We start from the raw sequence: 23,549 nt of genomic DNA, 5'->3' as shown, positions 1-23,549 counted from the left end.
ACCTTTCAGGTCTCAAACCATTCTCGAGTGCTCTTCACATGTTGCACCAAACACAGGGGGGTTTTGCTGTTAAGCAAGCAAGCTGATGGAGCCACCCAGGAGGCGAGCGGCGATGCCATTTAGGGATCTGAATGACGACCATGTCTGCACACGTTTACGTTTTTCTTTCACGACATGTTCTGCCACTTTAAATCAGTGAATGGCAGCAATGAGTAGATCTTGTTTAACTGTGTGAATACTTTGTTTTCGAATGCCTCCTCAGGTCTGTGAGCGTAATTCTGTATCTCCAGAGAATTTAGAGGCAATGACTGGAAGCTATACTTCATCTGAAACCAGACTCCATTTGTCTTGATACCAGTTTTTAGCAGCACAGTGTAGATTGTAACATAACATATTTTAAATAGTGTCTCGGCTGTCAGGCTGAATTTAGAGCTGAAATGTAGTAGAAGCCATATGGCGCTGTGCTATAGCTAATGAGTGTGAATAGATATGAATTAATTAAGGAACAAAAGAAAGACTGTTGAAAAGGAAGAAAAATGATGAAGAGGAAAATTACCTTGAAAGAAATGCTGAGATATAGAGGAAATGAACCCATATGTTAAGATATTTCAATATTGACCAGTTAAAATGTTAATCTCACATAGTTCTGTGTTTCACATTTCATCCCTCCTTCAGTATTAACAAAATAGCTTCATTATGACAGTTTCTACAGTGTGATTTGGCACCAGTCTTGGTCTTCATAGTTTCTAAAGAATATCAGAGCAGGTGAAAATGTGTTGCTAGCCTAAGGGTTGCATGAATGTTAAACAGTTTCCACCCCTAACGTGCATCCAATCTTTTCGCTACTGTATGCATCAGTTCTGTACGTGCATTGTTGCACAGAATTCATCTATAACACTTACACAAATATTGGATGAGGTGCGCCTTTTTTTAACCTCCTGCTCAGTTTGTCTTCAGCACAATGAGCTGCCAGTGGCCCCCTTGGCCCTAAGCCCTGGCACTCTGCCCTCTGCAGATCCCGACTGCAGCTCTCTGACAAGGACACTCCTACACCTGCAAGAGAAGATGACAGGAAATACAATACAGCCAGTAGGCTGGCTGCTTCAGCCCAAGACGAATGCCTCAGCTATAAATCCATGTTGCAGGGTTGATAAGTTAATTGCCTGTACCGCTATCTCCTCGCCAGTGTCTAATATAAAACACCCCACTGTGAGAGTTATTTTACAACAAATGGGTATTGTCTCCAAGCGCAAGGCAGGCAGGATGGTGACACTGGACAAGTAAATGAGGGATCTTTATTTTGAGGAGTTCCAAGAGCTGCTGTGTGTGTGTGTGTGTATGTGTGCGTGTGCATAACAGCAATTTCATGTTCGTATGGTGCAAATTGTTGCTAATTTTACGTCATCTGTCATTTAAGTTTATGTGTGCAGAAACACAATGTGGATTTACAGCTGTTTTGTGTTTGCAGATGTTTATTTTGTAGGTTGTCAGACGTAGATGAGGCTCTAGTTCTACTGGGGAAGTGTTGCCTTACGACTTCTCACTTTTCTGTGGTGTTAATGCTCTGATGGCAGTGATGTGGTCAGAAGTGCCTAACCCAAAGCTAACATTGTAATACACACCATAAAAAAGAAAAAAAAAATTGCAGATGTTTCTCTGTGGGACTGAAAGATAGATTTATGATCCTCCCCTGTTTACTCATGTACCCACACATGCACACACACGCAAACAAAAAAGTTGGAGGTCATACACACCCATTGAACAGACACACAAGCGACACAAGAGATACACATTCACGCACACACCCCACCACATGGTTTAGTGGAGGGTAGCCGCAAAATTTATCATCAGTCAGCTGCTGGTGGTGCAGGATAAATGGAGGAGGACAGAGGAATGCAGTCCCAGTGAGGATGCTCTCTCTGGGTTTGGAGTGTGACCAAGGCGGTCTTGGTTTGGCCGCAGTTAGTCATGGGTCCATCTTGCTATTTAAAACCCCCATGCCTCTCCCTCAGTGTTAGCACAGCTCACCACAACCTCCCAAAACCGTCACCCACCCTCCCTGCTGGGCAGAAGCCTGGTGAAATCCCCAAATGAACCGTAGACATCTATAAATGTACAAGTAATAAAATATTTCAATGGCTTCCTTTCATTCATTCTGTATTTAGGTTTTTTCTTCTAAATTCCTTCTGTTACGACATGTCACATAAACACAACTGTAATGCCTCAGTGAGAGTAGCTGTGTCATTATAACTAACAATGACTCTTGTTATCAAATCATTATTTGTATAGGATTAATCACCGAATCAGTAAATCTAATACATTTTAGAAAATAGAGAAAAAGTGAGTCTTCATCATTTTCCATGGCCTTAGGTGATTGCTTCAGATTGTTTGATTTGTCTAATTAACATTCAACATTAACATTCAAAAACCCACAAATTTACCCATTTTACAGCAATGTAAAAAAGAGAATAACCTCACTAGTTGAATTTACAGAAAAACGTCCACAGTTTTATTAATCAAGTGATTATTTTAGTCATCAAAGAAGAATTTCTAATATTTGCTGGATCAAGTTTCGCTAATGTGAGCAGGTGCTTCTTTTCTCAGTTTTATGTCACTGTAAACTGAATATCTTTGAGTTTTGGACTTCTGATGACACAAAAAATAATCAATAATCATGACATCACCTCAGGCTCTTGACTTTAAATGGGCATTATTCATTCCTTCTGACATTCAAAACAACATAAAAAATAAAAGAAAATGATTAGATTAATCCTTAGTTGTGGCACCAAAAAGTTCATGGATTAATTTTGTCTTGATCAACAAATGTATTAATTGACTGGGCTCAGTGCTTATACTATTGTATATTAAGTATATGCACACTCGCAAATATACAAATACAAAAAAAAGTCACATGCAGGCATTTGTACACATAGTCTATGTATATCGATATGTATATGCAGTTCAAAGGCAGAGTGGTGTCAAAATGATGCGGATACCACACGATGGAACAAGATGCGGCACTATAAGGCTGCACCATGAATCATAAGAATCATATTACAGGCATTGCTATGCATATTTGTCCATGGAGTGGTCCATCTATCTCCTCCATTAACCATAATTACTTTTATACATGCAAAGTAGGAATTATTAACATACGTGTAACCACAATGATTAATCACCCATGTGCAACGGCAGCCTCAGAACTCCTCTTGATGACTCACAAGGACATAAACAATTACACTGTTTGCCCTGTACACCATTGTAATGCTCCGTGACTTGTCACTGATTCATTATTCATACTTAGGGCATTATTATTCCATTGTACGTGGTGCAAAATGGGATCATTAGCGCTGAATATGAGAATGTGAAAAATGAAAATATTGGGGAAAATGGTGGTGGATATCGTGGGTAGGAAACCCCAAACAATCCCGACTATTAGCAGATAAAGAATGGTAATTTCCCCAGAAGTAATTAGGATTAGCATAATTTGATGGTGAATGCATGAATGATGCATGGATGATTGATATGTCGATACACGCACTGTAATGAGTCCCTTATCTCCGCTTTTCACTGAAGACTTTTGTGTGGAGCGTAGCCCAAGGGGGCATCTACTGTAGTACTAGACCTCCGCAGGGGGAATATGTTAGGGAGCACCCTGCCTCATACACACAAGTGCAGTCACTGGGGCTACAGTAGAGTGGAAGTGGTGGTAGCATACTATAGCATCATCCTGTAGTAACTGATTGAAGATGGTCCTTTTATCTTGACAGGCTCTCTGTTAGAGCCAGACCAGGAAATATGATATGGCAGCTCATGTTCTCTCAGAGAGACAGACAGTCTGTGTGTCTGTGCATATAGTGTGCGTGCGTGTGAGTGCATGCGCGTGTCAAACATCCAGTGTGTTTGTGTGAATGTGTGTGCTTCAGCAACTCTGTGTGTGTGTGTGTGAGTGCATATTAGTGTGCAGCTGCACAGCATTATCAGCAGCCACGCATGTAGCCAGTCACTTTGAGCTGCTTTTAAGTGACAGCTATCGATTGGATGTTTGTGTTGTTGCAGAGGCTTCAAAGCAGCACCTTGCCCTCTGCATCCCACTTGAGATAGTAACTGTAGAGTACCCATATTGAATACAGTAGCAGTACAGCATGTACTTGGCTTCAGAAACTCATTCTTCAAGCAACATCTGTGAGCATCTGTGTGTAGGTGTGTGTGTCGTTTAAGTGTGTGGAGTGCGGTGTCTTAAATTGAGTGTAACGTTGTTCCTTGACTCTTTGACCCTGCTGCTTCTTCGCAACTTAATCGACTTCTTCTTCTGCTCAGCGACTGAACGAGGATCAGTGTAGCATACAGTAAATGCATCTGCAAATGTTTACACCCGTCCATACATTAGCAAGTATACAAACCTAGTTTAAAAGGGCTAGTTCACCAGAATTATAAAACAACTTTCTCTCACACTGTCTATACAGTAGGATTTCTGCTTCAACCACAATGGAGGTACATTTAAAAACAATGTCCCAATAACTCTGGATAAACCATTGAACATACTGAGGATATTTATACCAGTCATTGTGATGGAACTCAAAGTCAAATCAAAATTTAAATATCAATACATATAGACAGTGGTCAAAAATTTTAATCAAAGAAAAGGAGAAATTGAATTTTCTTTTATTTATCTTAGGTAACAGTGCTCCTTTCATTGGTATGAGAAGCAAGAGGAGTGAATTTTTGGTACTTACTGACACTGTCTCTGCTGATAATTTGATAAAAACATCAAAATCTGTGTTAGCAGGCACTAAAAAAAGTTCATCACCTCAATTTACAAAGTCACAAAGACAGTTAACCAGCTGGTGGGCAACATTATTACCTATTTCTTAGTCCCATAAGTGATCCGAGCACTCCCTGTAGTTAATCTGTGACACTGTACGTTACTCTGAATTAAGACTGAAATCACAGAAGGCTGAAGTTAGAGGACAACCTGTTTTCTGTGAATTTTCACCGTCTGGTTACCATCACTATAGCTAAACCCATGAGAGCCAGACAGCTGACACTAGTTTTATCCCCGTCGTTTCTACAGTATAACACAGGACAAACACAGCCCTGAGTATGCGGCAGCTGTTGATGACTCAACAGGGGTTGAACAAATGAAAAGGAACATCTAGTGGAGATCAATGCCAATGTCAGTGAGCTAGCCTAACTAGTGTCCGATTTCCAAGTGGAATACAAACTTCACAGCACAATGGCTCCTGCCAATTTTCAATGTTGAAGGGGACAGGCGTCTTTAGTTGTAGTATGGTACATAACAAACACTGTGTGGATTTGTTAAAAAAAGGGGGGAAACTGCCTCAGTCAGTTGTACACTTCTAGCAGCGCCACGGTCATGCGATGTCAGTCAGCCGCTGCCAAGAGGCATGAAGCTCGAACACTGTTTCCACACGTCCCAAATCCCTTATACCCCTTATAGTTTACATCTACATACAAAGAGAAAGAAAAAAGTGTAGTTATGTTTTAAACCCAATTCTCAATCTTTATACTTACCTTGATTATAAAATAATAAATAATTCTTATTAATCTAAGTATAATGTATAAACTTATACTTTACTCTTTGAACGGTGAGGATGAGCCTGAATGACCCACTTAACTTCATTATTCTAATGCTACAAATTGTTTCTCACAAGTATTGAAGCAGAAGAGCTCACACACACACACACACAAACACAGATACAAATACGCCGACTTTTCCATGACCTCCACAACTCTTTTGCCTTGACTTGAGATGTCTCCATGTCTCTCAATTATTATTCACTTTTCGAACAAAACAAGCCTTTAACAGTTTTACCCCGTGGCTACTGATCAAACATTCCACAATACAGAATCATTATGCATATATCAGCTGCAACAACCGCACAGGAGAAGAGAAAACCGGATCTGCAAGTGGAGGCAGCTCGGCTGAGTGTCGATTCAGCTGACCCCAAATAACCCCCTTCCTTTTGTACACACCATTTCTCTCACTGTCTTTCTCTGCACCCTCCCCTCATCTACTTCCTCCATTCAGAGCCGCCTGAATATAGGTCAGCATTCTCTAAAATCCTCACCCTGCTGAAAGTTTGATAAGTACGCTCCAGGTGGTAGTGGGTGAATATTAAATTTGTAATTGGGAGTCCCAAGTATCCACCATTGGAATATTCTGATTATTAAAGAGGATCAGCCATCACTCAATGTGTGCTTTTAATATGGACCCTCCCTCCTTCATTGTGTTTAAATGGTCAGTTCCTCCAAATGACATAAAGCACATCTAGTGGTGTCTAGCCATGCGGATAGTTTCGGCTTTACTCACCCAAATTTGTATATATTTCTTCATTTCTCTGTCTTCATCCCAGGGCAGTGGACGTGAATGAAATGTTGTTTGTGGTACCGTGAAAACATAACTTTTAAAAGACATCATGTGTTTCCAAAAACAATATTCCCCCTTCCCTGGATATTCCATTGTGAACAGTTTTCACTGAAATGTATTTTAACCAGAAGAACACAGACATGTGACAAATTAAAGGGAAACCCCTGCATATAAAATGAGTGGAAAAACATCACGATGCCTGCAGATGGCTCCATATAAGACACGAGGTGTCACTGAACAGTTTAACGAGTATAAATATGATGCGAATCACATGCCATATCCTTCACAGTGACCACATCTCAGCCCCACTGAAAACGAGACTGTCCTCCCAAGAAGAAGAGACAACATCAGTCATTTTCAGCGAGTGGCCCAAACTGACATATGTTTGCGTTCATGTGACAAAGCCCTCTAGTATGTGTAGGAATGATGCCAGGAGAAGAGGAAGAACTATTATAAAGTGACAAAGTCTGTTTAGGAGGGAGGTCAGAGTGGATGGATGGGTCAACACAACATTAGCCTTTAACACAGGGGAGTACTGTTCATTTCCTGTTTCAAACCTTAAGTCAACGTTAGTGTCTTTTATTCATCAATGGAATCATCCCCAAGCCTTAACCACGTGTTTGCTATATTCAGCATGATGACGAAGGTCCTCTAAACTTACTGCAGGACATTTTTTTAATCCAAACCATGATTTTCCCCTCAACATAATTTCATTTTTGTGACTAAATCTAACCAAACCTCAACCGCATTCTCAGCCACCATCTGAAAAACAGATTTATTTTTGATTTGTAAACGTTTTGGACGGGGCAGACAAATAATGCAGTCCTGCCAATGGGGTTATCAGATCAGAAATCGCTTTATGTGTCATTCTAAAGACATTACAAAGACATTTTATGTTGGTATTTTGTTATACATCTGTAGTTCCATATATTTCTTCATTGCTGTGAGCACCACAAATAAAATTAAATCACCAACAGTGTATTTGGTTGGTGGCAAAAGATGCAGAAAATATGGTCTTTCTCTGTGCAGCAACGTTCAGTTCACAGTCTCAGTTGTGACTAGAGTTAGCCTCAATTTACTAATCTAATCCGTGCTAATACTAATCCAATAATATTAAAACAAGCTCGCTACAGTTTAAAAACAATGTTTTGACAGCAGCCATGTGGGAAATCAAACTTTAGACAGCCAGCTACAATTTCTGACATGCCAGATATTCTCCCGATTCTCCGAGAGCCGGATCCTCATCATCTTCTGATGCCTCTGAACTGAACGTCAAACGACAACCAATCTGATTCTAAAATTCAGAGGTGAGCCAATCTCAGTCCAAATCAGGCTAAATGGGTACGGTGTCATCCCTGCTTAAGTTAAATAAAAGGTGGGAAACCCTGTTCATTGCAGCAATTACAAAAAAAAAAAAAAAAAAGAGAGAGAAATCTTTCATGGTCCAGTTTCTCTGACTGTCGCTGGTATTTGAATCTGCACATTTCACTCTGGCTCTTCATATTTCCACAATTAAAGGCCCACCCCTCCCAGCCCCGCTCTAACAGCTGGCCATTAATCAGTCCTTGCGCTCAATTTCTCTTCCGCCACTGGTTATGATTTTCACATTACTCCACACTCCTTCACCGCCATCCGACAGGAAAATGACCCAAACCCCCACCACCACCACCACCGACACACAGACACACACCTGAAATGTCTAAGAAAGTGAGATGTTTGTTGATTGTATAAAAGCGAACTGCACACAGACAGGGTGAGAAAGTAAGGTGTTTGTGTGTATGTGTGTGCTAGTATGTGTGAGTACGTGATCCTTTCTAACATGATGGGGTAACCACGCCAGCGAATCCCCCCTCCCCACCTCACACCCATTATCCTTTTCTAATTACACTTTCCTTCTGAAACAGTGGATCAGAGGGCACCATTGACTGCTTTTAATCCACCACCAAATTTTAATTAACACAGACGTGACCCCCGTCTCCGATACATCCCGGAGAACGTCGGGATCACAATAACTCATAAATCACAGCCACAAATTTCATACCCTCCACTTTCCTCCGCTGATGAATTTCCAGATGGGGGCTGGTGGCTGTTAATGTCAGAAAAAATATGAGCGAGAGAGAGAGAGAGAGACAGAGACAGCGTGTTAGAGACAGAGGAGGACAGTAAGAAGATGGACAGAAAATTGTGAGAAATATAAGCATTGTGTTTATGTGTCTGAAAGAGAGATAGAGCTGAAGAAAGAGAGAGAGAGAGAGAGAGGGAGGGAGGAATGGCGGTAGCTCTGGTACGCTGTCAACCTTTGAGAGATTTGTTACCGGGGAGAGGATTATGGAGGCTGTGAAATGGGGTTGTGTTAATATGCCGGTTGTTGAGGAACACGATGTGGGCCAGCCAGCTTCACAGTCTTCGAAAATCAAAAGGCTGAACAAGTGAAAACTGGAAATGATGATGTTCTGAAGAATGAGTTTGGATGAGTGTGTACATGTGTATAATATTTCTTTAATCATGGATTTTTAATCACAGACTTTTCAGAAATCACCATTACATGAATTATTCTACTTGTTGAAGTAATGCATATGAGTTGTCATTAAACTACAAATTAGATTTTCTCTTCGACAGAATTGCAGCAGCGATAGTCTTCATTCTTGATTTGTACTCAGTGCTTATGTGTTTTTGTTTTTTTGTTTGCAGGCGTGTGTGTGTGTGTGTGTGTGTGTGTGTGTGTGTGTGTGTGTCTGTGTGTGTGTGTGTGTGTGTGTGTGTGTGTGTGTGTGTGTGTGTGTGTGTGTGTGTGTGTGTGTGTGTGTGTGTGTGTGTGTGCGCGCGGAGGTGGAGGTGGAGGTGGGCAGGGTGCCGGGGTTTGTTATTACTGAATCGCTCATCCATGCTGCTAATTAAGATGCATAGCATCCCCCTATGAGCGTCAGTGTCACTAATTATCAAACAATGTAGTGCTCACCAGATATGAGAACTGGCAGTCTGTGTAGTCATGTTACCAACCTATTACTGCTACAATTACCAAGTGCCTGTCATTCTCCTTGTTAGTCATCTGCCTTAATTTTTTCTTTTCTAATGCTCATCTTTTTTTTTCTTTCTCTCTCTCTCTCTCTCTCTCCTCTCCTCTCCTCTCCTCTCTCCAGGCTATGGCTTTGTGGATTTCGACAGCCCAGCTGCAGCACAGAAGGCCGTGTCGTCTCTCAAAGCCACTGGGGTGCAGGCCCAAATGGCCAAGGTAAGGAGTGTTTAAAAACAAGTTAGCATCACCACTTCCTCTTGCATTATCATTAGCGCTTTGTTGCACATTCACTTCCCTCCAGGGATTTACCATTGTACACTTAACACTAGATGCTGATGGATCTGCAAGCTCCCACATACAAACTGTTTTTTTCCATAAACAAATTTTTACAAAAAGTAATTTTCCATGTTGCTTTGCTGTTTAATGACACACTTCTTCACTTAAATATAAGAAGACTCTTGAATGTGGGCTTTTAACTACATTTGTGTATCTTCATATTACAAATTGGGAGGCGACTGTTGTGCATGTAGGTCTGTTTTATCTTCCTCACACTCTCTGACAGGGCAAATCTGTTCTCTCACACAGGCCAGTATTAAAACTTTGCTTGTTCACTTGTGGGCCCCTTGTTTCAAGTGGTTATGTGGACGTTGTTATGTGCAGGCGTGTGTGTGTTTCATCATTCCGTGACAAACTAACTTGGTCACCTGTGTGGGGGCTATCACTGCTTTGACTGAGGTTTGACCAGCTGCTTGCCCTGTGTTATGCAGTAATATTAGCCTGTTGAAGTGGAAGCAGATGGAGGCTGTTTCAGTAGTACAAAGAGGGCCCCAGTGAATTGCACAATGGAGCCAGGTTGACAGACATAGATGCACAAGGAGAGGTATGGCTTAGGGTTAAAAAGCACACTGGCAGGGTATGTACTTATCTACCATTCAACCTTAGACTATTGTATATTATATATATTGTATATTAAGATTGTGATTTAACATCAGTTATTAGATATTTGACTGTCTGTCAGTTCTAGCAGATTGTCACTTGGCTAACAGGCTCATTAGCTATACCCCAAAAGAACTGTGGTTCCAGAACAAGAAATATCTGTGATATTGTTTGGTGCATTTCGACCCTCAGTCGAGGCGACTGTCCTTGTCTCATTTATCTTTTCAAAATGTTTCATTTCCATGCTGACTGTGCACAGAGCCACTATAGACCAAAGCACAGCAGGGCCATCTCTGTGAACATCAATGACAGACGAAGCCCACGTGGCTAAAGCGGGCTATTTCTGTACCGGCCGAAGATTTGCAGGTGTCAGAATATCTAAATAGGTGAACAAAATGTCAGTAGCATTAAAGCAATGAATATGGTGATGACTATGAAGGTACATTATGAGTGCTTTTCTGAGATGAGATGGCCTGCATTTGATCTGATGCCGAAATCCCCCCCTTGAAGCCAAAGCAGCCATGATGAGACGGAGAATGGCCACGGCGCCGGTGAAGATGACAGAATTGATGATAACGATGAATGTGGCAATTATTTTGATCAAATGGGATGAGATCTGACAGGAGGAGATGATATTCTGTGCGGTGCTCAGGTGTGCCATTTCTCAAATGCACCATTTGGCCGTTTCCTCTCCCCCACCAGTGTCCTCCTTCCAATATTTATAAGAGGGCAGGCTCTCAGAATATAGATAAGAAGCAGTGCTCTTTGCCCATCTGATTTTAAGACCACACTTTGCATTGCTCCCCTTTACTCAGTCAATATTTTCATGAGTGAGCTCTTGTGTCCCAAAACAAAAGAGCTGACCTTTTTAACAACGTGTGTGTGTGTGTGTGTGTGTGTGTGTGTGTGTGTGTGTGTGTGTGTGTGTGTGTGTGTGTGTGTGTGTGTGTGTGTGTGTGTGTCTGGTGTGTCTGTATGTCCGGTGTGTGTGTGTGTGTGGGCACTTTCACAAAATCATTTACTATTAGCATCCGTGTATAAGAGTTTATTTTTGAATTTCCCTTGTTCTGTTCACACGAATGGAACGGCCAACGTTCTGTGCTGCAGCTCTGTGCTTTTATCACACTTGTGAGAGACATTAAGGAGTAGTTTGCTTTTATAGACTCCCTCTGCATCTCTCTAATGTCTCTTTACCAGGTATCACTACCATCACTCTATCGGCTCCTCCTCCTCTACCTTGTCTCCTCGTCTTTCTCTCTAATCCCCCTCTCTTTTGCTTAATGCCATTTCCTCTTGCCATCTTTTTTTTTCTCTGCGCACACAAACACTCACACATTCATAAACACATTTGTATTCTCATCCACCATGTGTTGCCCTGCCAAACATCCAATGAGTGCAATTTATTCCCATCAATAATTAACAGCAGGCTGTCTCTGTGTCTTGCTACCTGCCAAGGTGTCTCTGACACCCTCGGCTCTGTTGCGGCGGAACAGTGTTCCCCTGGCGGAGCCGGATGAAAACCCAGGTGAGCCTTGAGGAAGGTGTAAATCACAAAGACGATTGCTAATGCCACGGACGACTTCCGCAATAAGAGCGTTCAGCCTCATTCTCTCACTCTCCCTGCTCCATTTTGTCACATATATCTCTCCACAACAAAGTAATAAACGAATAGCAAGTCAGAGCCAGAGGCTTTGAGCTCATTAAATAAAACCGTCACAGTAATCAAGTTTTGCCTCTTTTCCTGCCTTGACGCCATTAAAATGCTTTTATTAAGGTGGCTTATTTTAAATACAGCTGCAAAGGAGGCAAGAAGAGCGAAAACAGAGGGAAAAGGGAAGCGTCACTTGATTTCCTCTTCTCTCTCCAATGTAACAGCCTGCTGTCTCTCTTCTCTTACTCCCCTTGGAATTTGAAATACCAAGGCAGCAGAGATGAAACATTGCCTTCCTTTTGTCTTGCCCTCCCCTGGGGATGGTGACAGCGAGAGGGAGGAGAGGAGCCATAATTAAGACACCTAAAGGACACTTCCCCCCTGCGCCTCCCTTCCTGTCACTCACCTCTACACAAGTCACAGATAAGAGCACTTAGCATAGGTGTGGAGCATTTGTGTGTATTTGTGTGTATGTCTGTTTGTCTGTGTGCAAATTTGTGTATGAACTTGACAATGTGTATTTTATTGTGTGTGTGCCTGTGCTTGTGCTTAATATGTGGTTGGTTATTTCTGAACGTACACATAATAATCTTAATCATTTGTACACACACACAAAACCATATACATATTTGTTGTTGTATATTTGCACATACCGTACAGTGCATGAGAGTTTACTAGAAACTAAAACCATAGAGTGAGCAGCAGTTCTGCAGACAGTAAGGCCTTGTTGATGAGAAAGGTCAGGTGGGAATGGCCTGACTGGCTGGAGCTGAGAGAAATGCTAAGGTAACTCAGATAATCACTCTTTACATCTGTAGTGAGAAAGAAAAACATCTGAGAATGTACAACACCTCGAATCTTGAGATATATGAGCTACAACAGCAGAAGACCACGTCAGTCTCCTCTTCTGTCGACCGAGAACAGAAATCTGAGGCTGCAGTGGACACAGGCTCACCAGCACTGGACATTTGAAGACTGGAAAAATGTAGAATGGTCTGATGAATCTGGATTTCTGCTGAGGCGCGCAGATGGTAGAATTTGGTCGGAATTTGGCATCAACAACATGTATCCATGGACCCAACATGCCTTGTGTCAGCAGTCCAGGCTGCTGATGGTGGTATAATGGTGTGGGAAATGTTTTCTTGGCACACTTTTGGCTCCTTAATACCAGTCAATCATGGTTTGGATGCTACAGCCTATCTGAGTATGGTTGCCAGTCATATACATCCCTTTATGGCCACAATTTACCATCTTCTAATGGCTACTTTCAGCATGAGAATACACCATAACACAAAGGAAAAGTGGTCTCAAAACTGGTTTCATGAAAAAGATAATGAGTTCAGTGAACTTCAGTGGCCTCCCCAGTCACCAGATGTGAATCCAATAGAACATCTGGGGGGCGGGATGTGGTAGAACAGGAGATTGGCAGCATGAATGTGCAGCTGACAGATCTGCAGAAGTTATGTGATGCAATCATGTCAACATGGAGCAGAATCTCAAAGGAATGTGTCCAACATCTTGTTGAATCCATGCCATGAAGAACTGAGGCTGTTTTGAGAACAAAGGGATTAGTATTAATATGGTGTTCCTAATAAAGTGTTCCCATGTCTGTGTGTTTAGTATTAAGCTAGAGCCCGGAGGCAATGGAAGCAGGGGGAAATCCAAATCTGTCAACAAACTTAACTTAAGATAACAAATTAACATGTTGTATTTCATTTGTTTAATCTGGACAAAGATAGAGATGTAAAAAAAAAAGAAAAATGCAAACTGTGATTTTACATGGAGTTATGTTCTGTAACTATTTTTTGGCAAACAGCACAGTGACTCCCTGCAGTTTAATCACCGTGAGACTGCAAGCCAACCAGGAGGTCACTGCACCCAGCAACTGGTTGCCAAGAAAAAGTTAGACATAAATCACCACGGAAATACAACGTTTTTTTTTTATTTTTTATTTGTCTGTGAATGGATCGGATAATTGAGATAAAACTGATAAAAACAAGTTTTAGAGCTGCCGGTGGGCTGTTTATAAACTTTGGACAGAGCCAGGCTAGGTGTTTCTACCTACTTTCCGGTCTTGCTATGCTTAGCTAAGAAAAGTAGTAGCTCCAGTGGTATTGATCTTCTCAGCTAGCCCTCAGCAAGACTCTTGCCTTTACTATGGTGGTCCAATAGCATTCATTTTATTTTACATTTCATTCAGTTTTACAGAATTTTAAAGATGACAAAATGTACTAAAGTACCTAATGCACATTTTACATAGTTAACAACATGTACAGATGTGCTGTCACTCAAATGGAACAGACAAGCTTTGTGACTCGTCAGAGTATTTATTACGATTTTGCCCCACCCCTTATGTGTGTGTGTGTGTGTGTGTGCGTGTGTGCGTGCGTGCGTGCGTGCATAGAATAATGTTACGGCGCGTATTTGCCTCCTAACACCGTGGACTCTATTCTCTTTGTCACTTTGTTGAGGTTGCTTTCTGAACTGAGAAAACTGACACGTTGAGCCGACAGAATGATAACAGGTAAACGCCACGTCTAGCTTCGCAAATGCAAACCTGTCAACCAGCCGCTCGCCTCACTCTCCACAGGCTGCCATTTTCCCCTTGAGCCAATCAGACTGAATTATGGGAAGGGCGCCCTCGATTGTGGTGTCTGTGTCGGAGAGGTAATTCCGCCTGACAGCTGCTTGCTTTCAGACAACAGCCAGTCTTTATGGAAATCATCCCTCCCTATTCTCCCTGCAGTCGGCTTCTGCTGATAACGGTCCGGATGAAAACAAAGCTGTCCTTTTCTTCTTTCTGTTTTTTTTTTTTTTGTACTCTCTTCTCTTCTCATTGTGGACAGGCTAGAATTAGCAAAACAACTCTGACATCCTATGGAGTCTGACAATATCCAACCTCCTTTGAAGTTATACATACTTAGGACCAATATAAACTCAGAGCTGACACTTTCTTTCTTTGAATCCCACCACAAATTCTGTGATACTCATACTACTGCTTCCACTCATAAAGATGCGTGTGAATGTGTGTCATTTGAATTTGTTTTATCCTTCAAATAGTCTGGTAAAACTCTTTTCTAGTTTCTATTTTTGATTCCTGATGTGTCTATATGGTTTTCTTCCATTATGATGTTATTTTTTATGTAGAAAAAGGATACATTTTTAAAATTAACGAACAAAACAACAAAATTAATAAATTTTACGCCACAGTTACTTGAAAACGATTTGATTTTGGAGGGCTTTTGCAGATGCCCTGGTTTAAGCCGTGGTGACGGAGCTTGTGGTGCAGTGTGCCTCCATTACTACCCTTGTTCCAATAGCCAATATTTATAAGGTTCACAGAAGCTACAGGCAGACAGGAAGGCGCTGCTCGCCCTTCACTTCACATTACAGTGGGGAAATTATGCTAAAAGCATCATTAAAGTGCCTCCATGAAGTGAATCCCAAATGTTTATAACACAGTGCTCGCACCGGCACATCAACCAGTAGTCACCAGCAGATGCTTCAGATGGTTTAACGGTGTGAAACGAACCAGCGTGTTCAGTCCTCTTGCTCACTTTCTCTCTCATTTATTCTCACTCCTCTTTGCACTCACTCTGTCTCTTCTGCCGTCTTCTCCTTTCTCTTCTCCTGTGGAAGATTTCCTGTCAATATCACATTTATATTCATGTGAAAAGCACGGATTCCACTCTGGGTGGTCCACAGTCAGTCAGCAGTCTTCTTATTATCCTTTTAAGGTGACTCCTCTGACGTTTTAGCTCCGTTGACCTCCAGGACCTCACAGTTCAGCTCAACACAGGGTGACCTCCGGGAAATAATCAAAGGGTTGGCTGACAGTGCTGTTAAAGTTGCCTGCTGACAACAGCTAGCCTAGCGAAGCCTGCCTTCCCCTAAGCATGGGTTAACTCTGAGGAGAATGTAGGGGGAAAATATTGTATTGTGAATACAGCAGGATAATTGACAGGGTTCCTTATGATTATAGTCACTCACAGCAGCTTGTTTCCTTCCATATTTTTTTGCCTACCAAGCTGCACATTTGAATGCAGGGTGTAAAGATCCAAAGGATGCTAGTAAGCATATTGTGTATATACTTCACTTTTTTGTTGTCATCTATAGTTTTGTCCTTTAGCAAGCACCTGTGGCTTTGTAGCCTCCTCTCCACCAAGGTGACTTTCAGGTACTCTGTAGCAGAAAGCTAATTGCTGTATGTCTCTTTCCTTTTTGCTTTGTTTCCCCATACCGTATGCATGTGGGTTTGTCTTGAATTTAAAAGAATTAACCTTGCTAACGTTTTGTTTTTTATATTCTTTTTAATAAATCAGCACTTAGGTTTGCCAGTTTAAAGAAGTTTATATATTTTTTTCCATTATAATGTGTTTCCGTTCAGATATGCAACCTTTGCATCGACATGAATGAAGGAAAATGTTGGTACACATAAAATAAAGCATAAAGGATACAATCACTTGCCAACATGTAATTTCTTTGCAATGTAGTTGACTGTGGTGTGGCTCGGCACACCTTCCCCTCCCTGCTCCTCCAGCAGAAGTGATAGTTTTGAAGGGCAAAGCCAATGAGAGTGAGACGGACCATCTGACGAGCACTGGCTCCCAAGCACCTCCGTTGGCTTCCACTGTCTCTGCCGTCTAATTACGCTTCAATCATCCACAGGAGCGCTGCGTGCGGTAAATTATTTCGCCGAGCAGCACGGAGACGTGCCGAGCTGTGAGCGTGAGACAGAGTGAGAAACAGAGGCGCTGAGACTAAGTATAAATCAGTGAAAGCTGGAGTGAAGAGATGAAGCAAAGAAGTTAGGAAAGAGTGCGAGAAAAATGGGGTGAAAGGGGGACACAAAAAGCGAGAGACATCGCGGGAAGATAGAGCACTGGAAGGCGAGAGTGAGCGGCATGCCAGCCATAATGTCGCCTCAGACAGCCTGTGCAGCAGGAGACAGGCCAGCGCTAATGACCAAAGTTACAAACTTATCACTTATCAGGCAGAGGGAGTTGGAGAGAGAGAGAGAGATAGATGGAGAGACAGGGGGGAGGAAAGGCATAACTGGCAATAGACAGCATCAGCATAACTAATCCTGCCAGACTGCTGCTGTGTGAAACTTAGCACAGATACAGAGGAATCATTTTGACATCATTGCAATTTCTTTTTAACAATTACAGTCTGTCATTAGATTCTTTTGGCGTGTGTTTTTATTGGTCTCCACTCGCAGCGAAATAGGGATCTAATTAAAGTACAGTTTGGAGTGGTTGTATTTATGTATGTGTGAATAGCGTCTATTCTGTTCCCAAATTGCTCCAAAATGGCCTTGTGTCTAAACTGTACGGCTTGAAAAAGAATAGTGAAGGCCTGCATTCTGGGTGTTTTCAATGCTGCCATGCTTGCTTTGATGCAAACATAAATATGGCTTTTTCAGGCTTGGTAATGGCCACAGTGTGCAGTTATTAGAATCTCTTTGATGTGGCAACTGTGCCAACCTGCTCGCCGTCTCTGTGAATTGATCTGGCTCAATTAGCAGGCCCGCAGAGACAACGTTCAAAGGACCGGGCTTCCACACTCAGCATTGACACACATAGACCAGGTGAAACGCTTTGCATTCATTTACTCAGCTGGCCCTGAGAAGACAACCTGCGAAAAGCTGAGAACCCTTCCACCTTATCGAAAGCTATCACCAAGAATGTTTGGTTTGATCTTTAACCAGCACAGGTTCATTTCCTGCCAGGGTTTTATCTTGATTTAACTAAGCAGCTATATTCCAAACATCTCACCTTTACCTGTCTTTATATGCTTCCGAATGCATATCCACGTCCTTTCTGTGTTAAACTACGTGTGCATTGTACACAATGAGCCCTCTCTTGCAGCCATCCTCTCTCCCTGATTCAGCTGACCCATTTCAATTTGTCTTCATCAGTCATACCAATTAACTTGGGGATTAGATTCCTCAATGCCAGCCACCCCCAGTCCTTCCTATGTCCCACCATCTCTCCATCTATCCCTCCATCCACCCCTATACCTACCTCTGCTATGCAGTGCTGTTACCCTTAACCTTAAATACCATACTGCGCTTCTCAGCATTCAGCTAAGGTACCACACTGTTGATCTACGTAAAGGGAAAGCACTGAGCATTTTTCTTTCATTGAATTTTAGGTGTCAGAAATACTACTGCAAGGCTACTTACTGCTATCCTCTAGGCTTGAGAACTGTAATTTTAACTTGAGTGGTGCTCACGTAACCTATTTTTTGTCAGTTTCTTTCAGCTGCTTATATGTGGTCTCAGAAATGTAAAAAAAATAAAACAGCCTTTTCCTCCTTAATACTTTAGAATGTAAAAACCTGTTGCTTTTCCGACTGACTGGAAAGCACCAGGAGAAGTTTTAAAAGAAGGGACTCCAAAGGATGAATGACAATGGCATACCTACTCACACACACATATACAGCTTATCTAAAAGAAAGATTCGATTTTGAGCAAAGACACGTGCGGTATCGAAGAACATGCGTTCCAGTCTGTATTTGCATTGGCCGCAATCGAGTGAATACTTGAGTTATTCCGACAGCGATACTAGTATCAGAAATGGCTCTGATACTGCCTAAAATACTGGATCAGGCGTCAGTGATTAGATGAGTCTACGCACTGATCCGATTAATTATTTATTAATAAACTTTATATTTTCGCTCCCAGATAAAAACAACCATTTTCCTGGAAATCAATTCTTCTTCGCTGCTCTAAAAAAGTAGCCAGCACAATTGGCAATTTGGCAATATGTTACACTGGAAAGTCCCACAAGTGAAAAGGAAATGTGTACAGTATGCATTGCCTCCATTTCCAGGGGTGGCACTAGTGTTAGGACAACTACTGTAGGAATTGTTATTTATTCCTACTTTTTTTTTTTTATGGCTGACAATCAAATTAGATGATAAAAGAAAGATTCTATGGCATATGTCATGTGTTCATTTTTTCACAAAGGGTTTAACCTGAGCCCTGCCATGCAACAATGATGGCAATAATATCACATCTATACAGAGTTAGTAGTATATGCGTGTTTTTTTTAAATTATTATTATTTATTAATTTTTTATGTAATGTATTGGATCAGTACTTGGTATCGTCCGATACCCAAGGTCAAGTATTGGAATCAGTATTGGGAAGACAAAAACGGTATCGGAGCATCTCATAGCAGTGCCTCTGCTAGTCCTCATAGTGAATGAAGGGCATGAATGCAGCACTAATGAATATCCTCTTCCTGCAAGAGGATTTAGTAAATTCCCACAGAAGTGACTGTCAGTAAGACTTTATGTTTTTATTTGTTCATTCATTAATGTATTCACTCAGCTGATATGAAGATAAGTAGCAGATACTATGGTCTACCTTGTAGTAGCACACTTTAGAAAATGGGCTGTATTAATAACAGTGGCTGCTTTCTGGTTTCTAAATGCTTTGAAAAGGCCTGTGAGGACGGAGCAAACTGAAAAGCGACAGTGACAACACTAAAGTGCACAAATTATAGAAGATATTATATTATAAGTCTATATATATATATATATATATAGTACTAGAACTGAAGCTTTCTCATAGTTAGATACGAGATATAGAGATATAGGTCCTCTCCTTATTACATTGTTATATGCTTCTAAATAAGAAGTAAAGGCTTTATATGAAAACTACACACTTGTCAACCTTGTATACCACTTTTTGATCATGTCAATTTCCCACTGTTTATACACATGAGTTGGCTATATTAAAACATAGGACGTTACCTTCCACTGCAGCGTCATAAGCACATATGGCAACTTTAAGCTACTGTTGCATTCTTGTGTGAGTTCACATTCCCGTCGCACTGAGAGTCACTCTGCATAGATCATATTTAATCATAGCTGCGGGTGCTGCAGCACAGTCAGATTCGAGCCTGTATCAGCGCTTACACTTAAACAGTTTTGCCAGACATAGCTGGGCTTCTATTGCAGATAGAAGATAACACAGTGTACTTTTGTTTACTATTTCAAACAGTGTATTAGCGAAAGAAATAAAAAGGACATTAATTACTTTCATTCCCTCATACAGTATAAATGTTTCCTTGCAGTGATCAGTGCAGGTTCTAGTTAGTGTTACGTACAGTTGCCCTTTGATTCACTGAACTAGCTCTTTTCACATCAAATGATTCCTATCAGACGTGCCTGTTCCTTTTTCGTTAGCCAGCTGTCCTCACACCATCAACCACAACTTTCCTTATTACGACTTCCTCTATCTTTCCCTTTATCCCCCATCCTCCTCTCTCCATCGCACCATTTCTCCCTCACTACTTCCCTCCCTCTTTAACAAATTCTACAGGACTGCCATGTTAAATTACACTGACTGTTTCCATTTCTAGTGTCTTCAATCATATGTGAGAGGTCTGTAGGAAAAGGGAGCAGCAAGTCCAGGCAGAGCAGAGATGGAGGGAGATCAGGGCCGGGGCTCTGTCTTGCTGAAGGGTTGATGAACCAGCTCTCTGACACCAGTCCCAGTCCCATTCTGCTTAATGAGGAGGAGGAAAGCCAGAGTAACGGGTCCCTTTTCATCTCTCTGACACTACTCCCATGAGTCTTTGTGTGTGAGTGTGTGGACACAGCCGTGGAAGAGGGAGATAAAGACAGGAAGAGATGGAAATAGAGACAGTAAAGGTTCTCATCGGCGTATCACGTTTTCGATCGTGTGAAATGTTCATTTTGGCAGGATGTGTGTCTTTATTGCATGTCAAAGAGATAATGAGAAAAAAAAAATGCTGCCCTGACCTTCCCGCTCTACTGAGGTCTTGCCTCAGAGGTCTAAGAAGTCAAGGTCAGCGTAATTTATCTAAGCTCCGAGGGCACCTGCCCTTAAGCCCCGTGGGCGCACACATACCGTATGTACATACACACTGCGACTGTTGCTGTGTGGAGAAGAGGGAATGGATGTGGAGAGGAAAGAAAAAGAGTTAAGCTTAGGGAGGGGCGGCTCGGAGGATCTTTTACCTGCGCGGTTCTTTTTCTCCAGGGTCTGGATGGAGTAAGAGATGGTCAGCAGTTCAGAGGGAGAAACTAAGAGGAGACAGGTAGATGTATGGCACGTGGGTGTAGAGGCCCCTCTGAGGTGATTTCACATCATTGCCTGTCCTCCAAAGTCTTTTATATCAAAAGCAAAACATCAGCAGATTCCTAAAACCCACTCATGGTTTCAAGTGTATTTCTAACAGGCAAAAAAAAAACCTCTCCCTGATAACTTTGCAATGTCTCTAGCCCCCTTTTTTTAATGTTATAATAATTGTTTACTTACATAAGTCGCCACTGTTGTATTGCACGGCACAGTTTCAGCGTGCGTGTTTTAACAATCAAGCCGTTTATTTGAGAATGTCGCCTTCACAAAGAGTCTGTCATGCAAATGTTGCTTTTTCTTGCACATTTATTTATATCAACTCTTATCTTGAAGTCACTAAATTCTCTGCTGCCCCCTTTTTCTTTTTTTTTTTGTCTCTGCACAGTGTCAATATTTTGTCTGCACGCCTTGTGATGTCTGTTGTGTGACGGCATGCTGGCTCGTTCTGTTGTCTCTCTCACTCTCTCGCTCTCTCTCTCTTATCTCCATTTGTCTTTCTTATGTCTCTCAATGTTTCTCCTCCACTCCAACCTTAAAAGCTGTTTTTCTGTCTCCTTCACTTACTGTATGTTTGATGTTCGGCCCAAGTGCCGGCTTGTTGTTGCTTTTGCTTGTGATATCACGGCATTGTTTTGAGCGTTATCTTAGTATTCTTCATGCCGTCTTTGTGTCGCAGCTATGTTGTGTGAGGGTTATCGAGCTGCCATCTTTGGTTTTATCTTTGCATTATCTTTTGGGTTATCTCAGCGCTGTTGTCCCCGTGTTATCGTATGCCACGATCAAGGTGGTGACCTCTCTCTCTTGACAGCATCTTAAAATGCCCCCTGGATGTCTTAGCAGTTCCTTTCAGGTTTTTCTTACTGCCATGAATGATTACTGTGATTTTGAATGTTTTACTTTTTTATTTTCACATATTTTTTGAATGCTGAATGTCAAAATATTTGATTTTCTCAGTTCTTTACTTGCATGCTTTTTTTTTTTTTTTTTCCTCTGTCTTTGCTCCGTCGCTTTCTCTTGGATGTGTACGTTTTCATATGCGTCAAACATGCTCAGCTCACGGGAATGTCTTTGTTTCTGCCAGCGACTGCGATTTGTCTGTTGCCATCATTTGCGTATGCCTGTGTTTACATGGCTGCAAGTCTGTGTTGTTACATTTGATTCAGAGCATGGCATGATTCATAGCAGATGACTGCCTTCTTCCAGAGGAGTGTGACAGCCGAAGAAAGTTAAAACTGAGAATGGTAGACAAGAGGGAAAAAGGGAGAAAAAACCGGGGATGTGATCACTATCAAACCATCCGCTCAGTAGAGGGAGCATCCATCCGCATCCTTCTCTCTGCTGGTTATGTGACATAGATACAAAATGTCTCCCAGGCTAATTTGCAGAGCAGTACACTCTTCACAGATTCATTTTGAAGTTAGCAGTCAAACAGAATCAGCTCTTTGCCTTCATGCAGTGAAATAAGACTGGAGACACCTTAAATATGTACTCCAGGCTCTTTGCACATCAGTTGATCTGCTTAATGCCTCTTTTCTTTTCCTTTTGCTCCTCATGTGTTGTATCATTTTGACAGGGAAGTTTACATCTTCCTGTGGTGTTTCACACAGTTCCTCTTCACCGGATATCTAAACAGAATACCCTTCGGCCTCCTCAGCCTCTGTTAGTCCTCATGAGAACAAATCACAGATCTGTATGCCATATGTTTCCATAGCGATGCTACAGTCCACACTATACCAACCGCTGAACCACAGCACATAGTCAGTATTCCCTTATTAACAGGGTACGTACACCTCATAACTGTCAGAGAAAGGAAGAGGCAGCCTTGACAAGCTAGCTGGTGGGGAGGCGCTGCCATCTTGAATAATGATCAGTCTCTCCGAGGGCCCTCTGTGAGATTAAGTTATAACATATAGGGATGCTTTTGTTCACTATATCACATCACTCCATATTTGGACTGACTGCTCCTTCATCTGAGCCAACTGTGTTCGGAAACAACCCAAAGTCAAGAGGAAGTATGGTTTTATTTTTTCATAGCACAGGATATGTCCTTTCTTAGAACCTCCACTTTTTGCAAATGGTTTTTCCAGGAAAACATCAATTTCTGTCATTAGGGATGGGCAATGTAATATTTTTTGGGAAAAGTAATTCACAGTAATTCTTCTGGAAAAGTAATTTAATGTGGAGAAAAGGGTTTCAACAGTGTTTTTTTAACATTTGGTTCATTTATCGAAAGACAGGTAATTGCTTTTTAGGAAACACGTTGTTTGTGTTTAACAGTAAAGTAAAAATGTCATACACATACTCATGAACATGTTTTACCGTTAACCGGCATGAAACTGTACATTTTCTCGCATTAACACGCCATGGAGGATATTTTCTCCCTTGTTACTGGCTTTGGCCAGAGATGAGTAAAGTTTCATGCCTCTCCTCTTATAAGG

The 23,549-nt window shown here is 41.6% G+C and overlaps 1 protein-coding gene across 6 annotated transcripts in view; it reads left to right on the top strand.

Annotated features, from left to right (window-relative positions):
* Window positions 1–23,549, top strand: part of rbms3 (RNA binding motif, single stranded interacting protein) — a 273,592-nt gene that overhangs the window by 141,655 nt on the left and 108,388 nt on the right. For all 6 annotated transcript variants that reach the window (XM_056398859.1, XM_056398860.1, XM_056398861.1 and 3 more), the window contains one exon: window positions 9,532–9,623. In XM_056398859.1, the coding sequence (XP_056254834.1) occupies window positions 9,532–9,623 (92 nt within the window). The remainder of the gene's footprint in view (window positions 1–9,531; window positions 9,624–23,549) is intronic.

The sequence above is a fragment of the Seriola aureovittata genome, chromosome 16, assembly GCF_021018895.1.
Source record: "Seriola aureovittata isolate HTS-2021-v1 ecotype China chromosome 16, ASM2101889v1, whole genome shotgun sequence".
NCBI lineage: Eukaryota > Metazoa > Chordata > Actinopteri > Carangiformes > Carangidae > Seriola > Seriola aureovittata.
This window is presented reverse-complemented; position numbering and strand designations above follow the sequence as displayed.